At 35.3% G+C, this 14,219-nt stretch overlaps 1 protein-coding gene across 1 annotated transcript; it reads right to left on the bottom strand.

Annotated features, from left to right (window-relative positions):
• Window positions 1-903: 903 nt before the first annotated feature.
• On the bottom strand, window positions 904-12,737 carry LOC132302651 (uncharacterized). Its single transcript, XM_059799562.1, has 6 exons — window positions 12,367-12,737; window positions 8,975-9,142; window positions 8,438-8,699; window positions 8,182-8,354; window positions 7,841-7,990; window positions 904-1,524 (listed from the first exon to the last, which is right to left on the bottom strand). The coding sequence occupies exons 1-6, from the start codon at window positions 12,409-12,411 to the stop codon at window positions 1,177-1,179; spliced, it is 1,146 nt and encodes a 381-aa protein (XP_059655545.1). The 5' UTR covers window positions 12,412-12,737; the 3' UTR covers window positions 904-1,176.
• Window positions 12,738-14,219: the final 1,482 nt, after the last annotated feature.

The following is a 14,219-nucleotide window of genomic DNA, read 5'->3' as shown; positions in this document are numbered from 1 at the left end:
AGTAAACATTTTGCTGGGATTTGTCAAGGGGTGTGTATGTAAATCACTCTCGTCAACATCATGCTTCATAGAATAATACCAAGAGCATTCTGCATGTTGTGTGTGTGTAAATACACACACATACTCAATGTTTTCTCCATTAGAAACCAGATCTCGTGTGAATTCATTCATGGTTTATGATTAGTGGTTATTCTAAAAATATTGAAAGAACAAAGAAATTGAGCGGATATGCAAGTTTTAATATTCCCAATTTCACATGCAACGAGCTGCGAATTCCTTTAATTAGAACATATTCAATGGTTTTGAATATCTATCTTATTAGAAAATAAATGAGTATATATGAGTTGAGTATTAATCTTACTTAATAGTTTAAATTTTTAGGTCGAATTGTAAAACCCAATACAATTGGTACTAGGTGTCACGTCAAGCTTTTAGATCCGGGTCAACATATAAAGTAAACACGGTGGCCCGATCGCAACGAAAGCATTGCTGACCCAACAACGACTTGGATCCAAACTCTAATCAGATGAATGCTTGGCGTAACGCAGAATCCTACTCGAATGGATGCTAGGCATGACGAGGGATCAAAAACTGAATCCTACTCGAATGGGTGCTTGGCATGTGTGGCTTTTACAGAACATTTCCACATGAAAGCACTAATGAGTCAATGACCAAGTACTTGGACCATCATCTTTTTGCTTCTCTAACTCATAAACCTTTTTTGGGTTTTCGAAATTTTGTGATGATTTCATTCAGAGTGCCCCCAAAATTATATATGAAGGGGACAATGTATCATCTTACTCAACACATCCCGAGTAATGTAATAAAAAATAATAATAATAATAATAAAATCAAATACACACAATTTAGATTAAAAATATTAGAAAAGAGGGTATATCTCTGTTGCATCCAACTAACCATTCTTTCATTTACACAATATAATCAATCCATACAACTAAAAAAAAAAAAAACCCTTAATTATAAAAAATTAACATGAAGCAAAACCTCGAACAATCTCTTGCCAAACAAGAATTGAAGTTTGACATCCTCAAAAATGTAGACAACTGCATTATAATGCATTCCATGGCAAACAAAAAGTCTGGAAGCACAAAAAGCTTGATACCTTTTGGTTCCCCAAATTGAAACTATGGTAGACTATACAGGATTTTGTACATTTTAGGTTTTGAAAACAAGAGCTCTTTCCCATCTTTGTGGATGATAAGGTAGAAAACTCACTATTCTTTTACCTTGCGGCAATGGCAAGTCATCATCGGAGGGTATCTTCTCTCGCCATACAAATTCATTCTCATGTTCATACTTCCTGATCAAACCAGTAACATCGTCAATTTCCTTCTTGAAAACCAATCGCCACGACTCCTCCCCTGGTAAATTCTTTTGCGCATTAATCAACGCACGACGAAGAACTCCAACAGCAACACCAACCTGACTGGCAATCTTCAGGTCTTCTGCAAGGTATTTACAGCTTCTTAACTCGTGTACGGCTTTGCAAGATGAGATGAAATCCTGCAGAGAGCAGAATAATAGATCCAAACAAAGATAAAGACGAGCCCCTCATCCAAACTCAGAAGTATAAATAATGGTAATGATGATGAATGATAGTGTTAGTGGTGTGGTGGTTGCATGAAGAATTTCATGTAGACCATGAAAGCAATTGAACAACTAATACCAACCAAAAAATTTAAACAACTAATTTTTCGACAATAAAGTACCAAAAACTGTTACGATTCCTCAAGCGAAAGGCATAAGCATCACGAATTGCTATTGATGGTTATCAATATATATATTATTTATCTCACAATCATGGTATAATAAAGGAGGTATTGCTTGGTGCAATGGCAATAACTCGGGCTACCAAGAGTGAGAACCGGGGTTCAAATCTTTTGTGCAAATAAGGTCAAATTTTAAACTCAGACGGTCCTTCCTACATCCATGATAAATGCACATATTTTGCAAGATAATAGCTATGATAAGATTACCTTGGAATCAGGAAGTTGAAAATGAGGACACAAAATTGTATCCGTCTTTGCTAAATGATGAATGCCATTCATTTTAAATGACTAAAAGAAAGAAAAAGGAATAGGAAATCAGATAACATTTGGTCTTCCAAAGAGACCAGAAAATGCTATTTACTGGCAGGAAGATAGGGGAATTAAGAAACCAAAATCAAGACATAATGATTGTAACCAATCAAAAGTTACTTCACACTTCCTCTTTTACTCTCTATCTTGGAGCCTCTGTGACACTGTTTCCAATCCAATGCTCTCCCTCCCTTTTCCCTTGTCTAGCAAAAAGATACTCGCTTAGCTCGGGATCATTGTCCCCATAATCTACCCATATTTTCTATGGTCTTTTTTATTTATTTAACTAATTTGTAAAAAGGCACCCCCTGCAACAACAGAAACCACAGTAGTAGAGGAATGACAATCAGGGGCCACCAACCAATAGAAGAGAAGAAAGATTGATACAATTGTCCACGTGCCAAAGCTCTCTCATGACATTCGGGAGTTACAAAGCAGTGGGTCCCATTTATGTCAGTAAAGTTGAAACTAACAAATTGGCAATTGGAAGAAAATTGCATTAGTATGCTGAAGCAAAACAAAGTATAAAAGCTTAAAAGATAAATTATTCTTCCAAAAAAAGGAGAAAAAATTTATAGAGGAAAAGCTGAGTTTATTTTCACTAATATCTGGGCCATTAATATGGAGTTCGTCTCACCAATCTTTCATTTGTGTAGATGACACAGTTAATCAAAATGGGCAACACAGATGGTAAATATTAGGAGGCAGAAGAAGAGGAAGTGAAAAGAAGGAAACTGGAGGGTTTGAAGGAAACTGGAGGGTTTATCCTTCCACTTCTCCCCAAAAGTCGGGTTTTCTTCAAAGACGACTCAAGTTTTTATACGTCATCTTTCATCCCAGTAAAGTTTCAGGTTTTCATCTGATTCAAATACTCTGATTCTGTTAGGAAAAGATCAAGTACTGTGTTGCTTTCATAACACCTATGACTTTGTGTTAGACGCAAGAATGATTTCAACTAATTAAGGGCACTGCTGCAGAAAGATGTAGAATTTCTCCTTTCAGTGATTCCAAATTTCATACTCAGACCCATTAGTTCATTGTTTATTTGTCTTATAGCATAAAGAAGTGCACTAATGATATACATTATATGAAAAAAAAAATATTTGAAAGAAATGGAAGGGCAGAACCCACAGGTACAAATTTTCTGATTTATTTTTTACGATGAAATATGAAACACTGTTGGGAGCTTTAATAATGTTCCCTTTTCGAAGGTTTGAACTATACAGGTTACAAAGAGAGAGAGTGTGATGAAAATAATCATGAGTAAAGCTTTACAGTAGATCGGCTTAAAAACTTTTGTAATATTTTGTTATATTTTCTAATGGTAAAAATAAATTTGTATTAAATATTAGCAACTGTACTTAATGGAAGCGTAACAGCATAACGGAGGACTATACTCTATTTAAAATCAGTATAATTATACTAATAATATACTTATTGATTGACTACTAATGTGATATAAATCTATTACATATGCACACAACAGCTAACCAAGCAGAATCGATCCTTTTAATCATAAAAAAAGGAGAGTCAACCCTAGCCCATCTTCAAACTCAAACAAAAGGGCTCTTTTTTCTTTTCTCAGGGTTTACTTTGGCAACATTTTGATCCAAGCAAGACTCTGACCTGCTTATTGACAGTCCGAAAAAATAAAAAGGTAGCTCAGCGCACGAGGCTCCTGCCACTACAGGGTCTAGGACTCTGGGGAGGGTCAGATGTAGATAACTTTAACTCCGCATGCGGAGAGGCTGTTTCGTTTTCCATTGTGACCTCTGCACCAAGATCCGCCCTCAATTATAGATTGTGTATCTTCTCCCCAGCATTAATTATATGGCTATTATTAACTCATATATTTCCTCAGCAGTCAGCACAATTCAATCCAATACCAAAAGGACGGGGCTAAACTAATTTTCATCACTATTTGAAACAAGGTCACCTGACTGAGGCTATGGATTTGGATAAAGCGGAATAGAAAAATTGGATTAATGTAGCCGACCTCAAGTAGTTGAAAAAAAGGCTTTGTTGAGTTGAGTTCTAAAACAAAGTCACTTGCCAAGCTGGCATATAAGGCATGAATGAACTATAGTTCTTTACATTCTGGGTTATGGAATAGAGCAACTAATAGCCAACAAATTAGACTGAAAAAATTACAAATGTAATAGTAAAACCTCACTAATATAGGCTCTTCGGGTCAGAAGAAGATTTAAGGGAACAAAATGGCAGAGAAAGAAACAACTTATAGGAATAAGATTGTGAATTTATCACTAGATCGCTAGATCCATTTGATAAGATTCCGAAAGCATAACAAGAACCTACAACACATAAGAATTTTACAAATAATAAGAAAGAAAATAAACCAGGACTCTTAACAACATATCATCTGGGCTTCATTTATTGGCTAAAAAGAAAACATGAACGGCGACGCATGCACCATTCCACATGCTTGAGACTTGCATTCCTTAATCTTTGACAAAATGATGCAAAATATTTCTTACCCAAATCTTATGCAAAATTTTTACATTGTGGCAAGCAAGAACGACCTTGATTACTCCAACCTACCTTGTGGTCGTTAGTGAGGTTATGGATGTTAAGTAATACTGCTAGACATCTTTTATACCCTTATCTTATTTAATAATATTTTAATTAAAAAAAAAATGTCAAACCACAAGACTATATTACCCCCCTTTTTTTTTAGGGTTAAGTGCAAAAAAAAACCCCTCTACTATAGATATAATGCAAAATAGTCCCTGTGTAGTGTAAAACACCCCTATACTATTGATTTGGTGCAAATAGCCACCTGGAGACTTAAAATGACGATAATACCCTCATTTCAGTAGAATAAATTAATAAGTATAAATACCAGCCATGAAAAATGACCATTCTGTCCAAATTGTGTAGGAGTTTTTAAAATGACCTTTCTCTCCCCCTCTTTTTTTCTCTCTCCACCCACCACCACCACCAACTACATTTTCCAAACTCAAAAACCAGGAACACAAATCCAAACCCAAACCTACACACACACATATATATAACCCAAACCCATTTTGCACTTCCACCGCCATCACCACTGCCACCAAATCCAACCCACAATTATCTTGATCCAACATTAAGAGAGGAAAGTTCCATGAATGCACTAGAGCAAGAAAAGAGGTCGTAAGTTCTGTTTGAGTGTACTTGTAAATAAGTCATAATATATTTTTTTATACTAACTTATTAATTTGTTGGAGGCATCACCAATTGTCATGTTAGAGGCAGTAATGATAATATGGATGGAGATGAAGTATAAGTAAAAAGAAAATTAATTTCATCCTCGTTTCTCGCGCATACAACATTTTTAAAAGAGATGGGTTTGATACAGCCCATGGTTTCTCTCTCTAATCTCTATATAATATAGCGTGTGTGTGTGTGTGTATACACCGAATATAACATTTGGTTTACAAACCCCAATTAGTGGAATTGGGACGAATTGATGAAACCCTCTTGTGGGTCACAAAAGAGATTCGATTTTCTCGGTGGAGGACAAATTGATGAAACTGTCTATGTGTATATCATCGCTGCTGAATCAAATCGCTTGTTGCAGAGCCTCTTCCATTGCGAGGAATGTGAGAGAAGAGGGGCGATGGGGGTAGCGGTGATGGTGGTGGTTAGTGGGGGTGGCAGCCGAAAAATTGCATCTCTTGATTATCTACCCTCTCTCTCTTCTGGTTCTCTCATCAATGGATAGAGACTGTGTGTGAGTTTGATTGAGTGAGTGATGGTGGAAGTTGTTGGATGAGTCAGTGATGGGCTTTGAATTATATACACGTGTATACTTAAATATATGTATATGTATATATATATATATACACACTTTTAGGTATGGCGGCGATGGGGGTTGTGGCCTGTAATGGTGGTGGGAGGAGGTTGCTCATTGGTGGAGAGGAGAGGGGGGGAGAGAGAGATGAGGGACAAAATAGGAACAAAAGGGTAAAATCGGATTTTCGTATTTACTTTTTGCCAAAAAGTGGTCAGAGGGGCTTATTTGCACCTTTTTTTAATATTATGGACTGAAATGCACATTTTCAAAAAGGAGGGAATTATTGTGCACATAACCTATATTACAGGGGGATTTTCTGCACTTAACCCTTTTTCTTATTGTTTTTATCAGTAAAAGGGGGAGAGGAAAGTCGCTTCAATGGACTACCAAACGACGTCCTCATCGTTTCCTTCGCTGTCCCTTGCCAAAAACCCAATCCTTCCGACGATCTCGACCCCAACCACCTTGAGGTGCCGAGCCGTCTGACCTCTTCAGCTTCCTCCTCAAAGGAATCGTCTCCAAACCCTTTCAATTCATTTGCCAAATCATTGCTCCCAAGCCTGTGTTGTTGTCGGTTTAGGCACTTTACGGCGATTCATCCTGTTCATTGTTTGTTTCCTGAGTAAATTCAAAGAAATTTGCTCTTTGCGGATCGAGCTTCCATCTTCTTGCCACGGTGGTGATGACTCGCTGTTGTAGTGGAAGGTATAGTTTGGGACCAAATCAAGAGCTTCTTGTTTCTCAAGCCTACAAGGCTATGCAAAATGGAGTAATTCAATGGTGGTGGTGGTCGCAATAATTCAATTCCCCGAGTAAATTCAAAGAAATTCGCTCTTTGCAATTCTTGTTTTCCTATACTAAATACAGTGAACAATCAAAAGTAGGGTTCATACGAATGAATGGCCATGAATGATTCTTGGAATCGATCAGCGTATGCTGAGTTGGGGACTTGAATTGATGGAGTTGGATTTAAAACCTTTGAAGGTTGGAACGAGTGGGAAGGTATTGTTGTAATTTATGTGGATGATTCAGAGAGAGAAATGGAAAATTGCAAAAACAGGAGTTGTGAATTGGAACTGAGGACTAAGAAGGGACAGAGATGTGGCGATTTGAGATTTTATTTTATTTTTGCTCATGGTGATTGGAGATTGACGAGAGAACTAGTGAAATCTTAATTAATCTATATAAATTTTTTAGTTGTTAAAAATTTAAGGAAAAGTGCACTAAACACCCTCAACTGTTGACTAGTTAAAAAAATACACCCCCAACTATTAATTGTTGCAATTAATCCCTCCAGCGTTTAAGAAGGGTGACATTACACCCCTGAGGCTGACGACTGTCACATATGACTGTTAAGTTAGACGCGTATATTGCAGGTGACATTGAAATGTTAAAACTTGATCACTGGTTAATATAAATCTCTATTACAACTTAAATAAATTCGAACCTTGTGAATTTTAAAACTTAATCCAAATGTAATTAATAGGAAAACTTAAATTTAATTGAATTTTTAAACTTGTAAAAGTGATTTCATTTGCATTTGACTATTTTAATCATCATATCAATCATTTTGAGGGCATTCGGTCATTGCATGGATCATACTTTTGATTTAATGGTAAAATCTAAGGCTATCAATGTCTTTTCACGCAAGACCAAGGGCAACTAAGTCATTATACGAAAATTCATTAACAGTTCTGAAGGGTAGATAACTGGAAGGGGGTTGTTGAGCAGACCTTAGAGGAACATGGTGTAACATAGGCCATTCTATTTCACCCACGTGTAATTAGGCCAAACCTCAAGGGAGGTTAGCGTATTTTATCCAATATAAAGAGATATTAAGTATTTACTAACAAAACATACATTTTTGCATTCAAATACATGCAATTACTTGTTATCCAACAAGAAAATACAGATATTATAGAGATTATGCAAAATGCACACATACCACAAAACGCGCTGAAACATCTTTGCGGGCTTCGGTCACAGAATGTAACATACCAGTGGCTTCATCAAGTAACTGTGTAATGCCACAATGCAGCTTTGACAAAAGACCTCCGCTATTTCCTTTCTCTTCAGCCTTCCTTATAGTTACAGCCTAATATTTGAAAAAAATCCATCAAATTATCGCAAAGAAGATCAGAACATTAGCAACTGCAAAACATGAATGAGATAAGTGGGCTGCAAGTGGAAAATATTTTTGTTTTACAACTAATGCAGGCAATTTGAAAGCTAAATTCTTGCAAAAATTTCACAAGGTCAAAACTACAAGAGCTTATGAACACTAACCTGGGCCTCGGCCAAGCAAATGATGCTCATAACAGAAGGCATGCATGAGGAAGCTTCAAGTGGCCTTTCAGTTATCAACATTGGCAGTGGCTGTATATAGGGAAGGAGGTCATGAGCCAGATAGTGATAAACTCCAGCAGCTTTTCTGAAAAGGGTGGCAGACTCTACCAAATCTACAATAACTCATAGTGAGCACGTAGAATTATTACCAAAATCGCATGTAAATGTAAAATGCATATGAAAATTTACAGCCTACCTGCAGACATAACTTCTAAAGCCCATTCTCGAAGCATTGAACCATAAAGAAAAAGCGTCATACCAAGCTCAAACCGTAAACTGTTAATTTGAAAAAACTTTGGACCCTTGAGATTAAAGAAAGATGGCGAACTTAGAGAACTACTCCATCTTATTTTAAGGTCTGAAACCCAACGATTTTTCCTCTGGCAGTCGCTAACCAAATCAACATGGTGAACCAAGTTTTCCAATAGTGGTAAATACTGTTCCAATTTCTGAAGGTCCTGGAATACATAAAACATAGAATGAGAACAACCTATCATGTTCTAATAGGATAAAATGGTTTGAGTCAAACTGCAAGAGCATTTGAAATTTGAATGCACAAGTTTATCAATTAAATTCCATGCCAAAATCACCAACAGAGTTACTGAAGGTGCATACATGAGTACATTCATTTGAATGAAAGAATACTTTAATAAATACCAGGTTTGCCAAAAAAACAAAACGGAAAATTTTCACCTTTCATGGCATACCCATGTTCATGCTACTAATACATTACCTGTTCACAATGAGAATTCAACCCCCCGGACATTTCCCTAGCAATAGCCTCTGTAATGAAGCTGCTCTTATTAATGGACTCCTCAATTATTCTACGCTTGGAGCTTAACTCTTTCAGTTGCTCAAGTGTGCCAGAATCATGCGCATTGAAGATGTCTTCAAACACCACCTGTCAATATTGATAACGTATCAGAAGTGCCTTGTATATAAATGATTTAATCAGCCTTTTGAATGCAGAGATGTAAGCAGCATATACGCAATAGAAAATGTATACAATAAGATGACAGATCTTTTAAAATGTATGTAGGATACAAGCATGGCAAATGCAGCATCATATAATATTGCATTTTATGTATGCATCGATTATATAGAACAAACATATGGATTTATTAATTTTAGCATTCTAACACAAATAATTGCAGAAGGTAGAGGATGAAGCTAGACATACATCTGAAAATCATTATACTACATATAACAATGGTTGTGTTCTTTCATTTCCAAGTGTGTCAGACATGAACCCTATTTAGGATGTATTTATACTACATAAGTCAAGTTTTGGAGACTCTCAGAGATGTGTTGACCAAGTGTTCAAAATAATGGAACTTCTATTTCAATTGTAGACACGTCCAGAAGGTGTCAGACACATATTTAAGACTTTTCATGAAGTGCAAGTGTCTGACAATTGTATAAGATTTGTCTAAGACTGTTTGTGAAGTGCCAGAGCTTGACTCGAGACCTTCATAGAAGTACCCATATTTCTTAAGCAAATAGAACCACAAACTTACTAGTCACTCAAAGCGGTAATTGCAATGCATCAATTGAGAACTAATGTGCTCCAACAGGAAAAAGAAAAAGAGAAGGAGGAAATAATTTGAAGCACAAAATAAATAAACAACAACATAAATGTTTATGTATAGAAAACCACTAGGGAAAATTCCACTTACCTCCCGTGAAGTTTGTCAATATTCCACGTAGACCCCCTCTATGTTTCATAATCCAACTTACGTCCCATGTGGTGTGTTATTTTACCCTTTTTGCCAATGAAAATGTTGGCAAAGTTGACCTTCTGGGCACTGACAGGGGAGGTAAGTGGGATTATGAAACGTATAGGGGGTCTACGTCGAATATTGACAATCCTCAGGGGAGGTAAGTTGAATTTACCCAAAATATTATTGTGTCACATTTGATTGTGCTTCTTCGTGGACTTGTGGTCATATACTTGTCCTACGTGGATATGACACCTATGTAAAAATGTATGTACCTCTTAGTCAAATAACAGAAAATTACCTCTTTACCGATAAAAGAGTTAATTACTAAACATCAACTAAAAGGCAATGCCCCTTCCAAAAAAAAACCTAAAAGGCAATGCCCCAAAAAAATAATAATAATAAGGGTAAGGTGCAAAAAAAAAACCTCGCTATATACAAAATGTGCAATTACCACCCCTATTTTTCATTTTGTGCATATAAATCCCTATATCATCAACATTTGGACCAATTGCCCCCTAATCATCAATTTTGACCAATTTTTTTATAAAAACCCCAAAATGCCCTAAATGCTGATGTAAGCAAGGAAAATTTAATAATTCTCTATCCTTTCTCTCCCTTCTCTCTCTCAAAATACAAGTGGGTAAACCCATTTTCGGGAACTTTGATCAACACTTTGTATTCTTGAATTTCTAGGTTTCCAACTTCTTGTAGTTGAAGCACTTTTGGGCCACCGGGACTCTATTGTCATTATGGCTTTCAGTGTCCCTGATGATAATAGAAATCAAAAGGGCGATAATAGAATCCTTACAGAGATCATCTTTCCCTTGACTTCACCAACCAAACCATCGCCAGCAGCTAATGTATCAATTGGTTGGTCAGTCCTAATTTCCTCGGTGTATAAGATCTATATTACTCTGTAATAATGTTAAGCATAACATTTAAGTTCTAATATTATAGCTTTCTACTGAATCTATGTTACAGGTACTTTTGGGGTTATCAAAAAAAATAAAAATAGCTTTTCATTTCAGTTGTGAACTTCAATGATGTTGTATGATCTACAAGTGTATGAGCTTCCACTTGAATTGTTGGGCTTATCTTTTGTAGAACTGTTCTCTTATTGATTCACCATTAAAGTTCTAATAAACCATGAACCCTGAAAGTTCACCAGTATTTGAACACTATGAATGCCATCTAAGTACTCTCTCTCACTCTCTCTCACACACAGGATGTGTATGTGCATTTCAATCCCAGTATGGTAATCAAGATCAGATTCTTAACTAAGGCAAGTCGAGCAAAATTCAGGCACAATGCGATATAATCTAGATTAGGCTCTGTTTGGCTTCAGACAAACATGAGGAGAAAGAAATGGGAAGAGGGGTGGGAAAAAGAAAAGAGAGAGAGAGAGTTGCATGTGTGGGTATATATATTATCTGTTTTTTATATATTTTTTATATCATAAGAGTACTTTAGTCATTTCAATCTTTAATTTTGACTAAATTAAAGATTTGTCCATATTTGCACAAATTGAAAAATGTAGGGGGTTTTATGACCGGGTAATTGCACATATTGTATATAGCTGAGTGTGTTTTTTTTTCTTTTTGCACCTCACCATAATAATAATAATATGAGAAAAGAAAGAAAAGGAGGAAAAAAAGTGCAGCACGAGGTATATAGAGAATGATCAATGTATACTACAGCATATGACTAGTGTGTCGCATCTGATTGTCCAGAAATGGATTTTATTCAGAATTCGGATTTTGTGGAGTAAGAAAGTTTTGCTTTCTGTAAGATTCTTATCATCTATAGGATTTAATTTAAGTAATTAAGCAATCAAATATGGAATTTAAGATTGGGCTCATTACTAGTTGCAAAGCCTCAAAACTAAACACAATCATAATTTGTTAAACAGGGTATCTGATTAGGAGAAGGAAAATATATATATATATATATATCTATTTTGATATATTGTTCCAACATCAAAGTCACAATACAGGACCGCAACAAAGTGTAATCAAACTGACAAGTCAGTGAACTTCAATTCCTATTCTGTCAACATTTATATCAAAACCGCAATATAACTGCAATTGATCAATTCAGCAATTCTCCACTACGAAATTAAGGTAATATAGGGTTTCACAATTTATTGACTCCCCTTCTAATTACAAATCCAAGAACTCTTAAAAGCACAAAAATTCATATACCAAATAAAAGTTATCAAAAATTCAAATCGTCAAAACAGAAAAAAACCCAATTAGTCTAGCAAAATTCCACATATACCAAACAATTCAATCCCCGGTTTATGGAACTGGAAGATATAACACACACACATATGTATGTATGTGTGTGTGTGTCTATATATATATATATATATTTGTGCGTGTGTGTTTAGATAGATTGGGAATACCTTTTTGGTTTGGAGCTTCACAGGGTCCGCAAGATGCAGCATCATTGTACACTCTATTACCGCTACCAAATACTCTCTCTATCTCTCAATTGACACAACTACATTCTCTGTATATACCATATAGATATATACATATATATATATATGCATATACCCAAAACAAGCAAGCGATCAAATAAAGTGGAAATTGAGGTGAAATAAGCTCGAAAAGCTTTTAGTCTTGATTCAAACGATGATTGATTCAATAATTGTTTGGCAAAAGCGATATAATATAGAAGAATTTTAGTTATTGTAGAAGTTTGTAAGACATAGTCCACTCGGTTTATGGTCGCTTTCAGCCTCTCTCTTCCTACTCATTTCCGTTTCCTTCTCTACGAAGAATACCTATCACATTAAAACACCGCGAGACTGCGAGTGGAACTGCTTGACCCGCCCACCCGGCCCATATCAGCGCTTGACTCGCCCGCCAAATATTTTACACTTCTTTCTTTTTCCTAACCAAATTCACAATTTCAATTTTTTTTTTTTTTTGCCCTTGGATAAAAATAGTCCCTCAAAATATATACGTAGTATATATATATATATATATATATATATATATAATATATGTACCATTTGGACTAATGACCCATAACAGCAATCACTTTAGCCAATGACTTGTGCTTGCGGGTCGCAATCACTTGATGGAGCTCGCACGAAATTCAATATTCAATACTCATTAGTGTAGTGTAAAGTAGTGACCGACAATTGCTGCATATGCTCTTGCTTCTGAAAAAAAATATAAAATAAAAATAAAAATTGCTGCGTATGGGCCTCTATTTTTGTTTTAAAATGAAAAAGTGTTATTATGTGTAATGGTGGGTGAAATAAAAATAATATGTTTATTTAATCTTTATTGTATATGTCTAAAATAAAAATAAAAATTGCTGCGTATGGACCTCTATTTTTGTTTTAAAATGAAAAAGTGTTATTATGTGTTATAGTGGGTGAAATAAAAATTATGTATTTATTCAATCTTTATTGTATATGTCTTTCTACAGTGTATTGTATCAATTGATTATTTAAAAAGAGTCGATTAATTTGCATAAGAGTTTAATTATTTTTTTAAAAAAAGAAAAAGAGTCATATTTTTTTTCTTATCAATTTTTTTTCTTCATTAAATTTAATTAATTTGCATAATAATATGAAAATTACATTTTATTTGATTACACCAAATTTAAACATCTCCATCATCAAATTAATTCCACAGATATTCCATCACATATATCATGAAATCAGCATTGTCCTTTCTATTACGAATTCTTCTAAGGTGACTGGATTTGTGTGCCACCAACATTTTTGGATTTCAAATGTATTATAGAAGGGATATTGGTTCATCCGTGTCCATTGCAAAATGTGTATGCGCTCATCTTTAATGATCATATTGTGCAATGTGTTACACGTTCTCACTATCTTGTTTAGGTCTTCTTGACTCCAATAAAGCACCGGTCCTTACGCTATAGCCCACTTGATCTTTAACACACCAAACACATGTTCAACATCCTTTCTAATGACTCTTTATTTTTTAGAAAATCATTTATCTTTTTCAGTAGTTGGGTGAGGGATGGTTTGCATCAAAATTGTTCATTTGAGATATATACCGTCATATAGGTAATATCCTATCATATGTCGATGCATATTCACCTCATAATTAATCAGAGACTTTGCACCATCGATCAAGTTGTTTAAATACTGAGGAATGATCCAACACATTCACGTAATTGTTTGAACCAATCAAACCAAAAAAAATGTGCCACATCCACAAATCTTTCGATGCAACCGCCTCCATTGTGAGGGTAGGCTTACGTTTTTTC

This window comes from Cornus florida, unplaced genomic scaffold (assembly GCF_030987335.1).
Source record: "Cornus florida cultivar Cherokee Brave unplaced genomic scaffold, ASM3098733v1 CherokeeBrave_3.0.0_Hap2_Chr04, whole genome shotgun sequence".
Taxonomy (NCBI): Eukaryota; Viridiplantae; Streptophyta; class Magnoliopsida; order Cornales; family Cornaceae; genus Cornus; species Cornus florida.
Note: the sequence above shows the minus strand (reverse complement) of the source record. Positions and strands in the feature narration are given on the sequence as shown.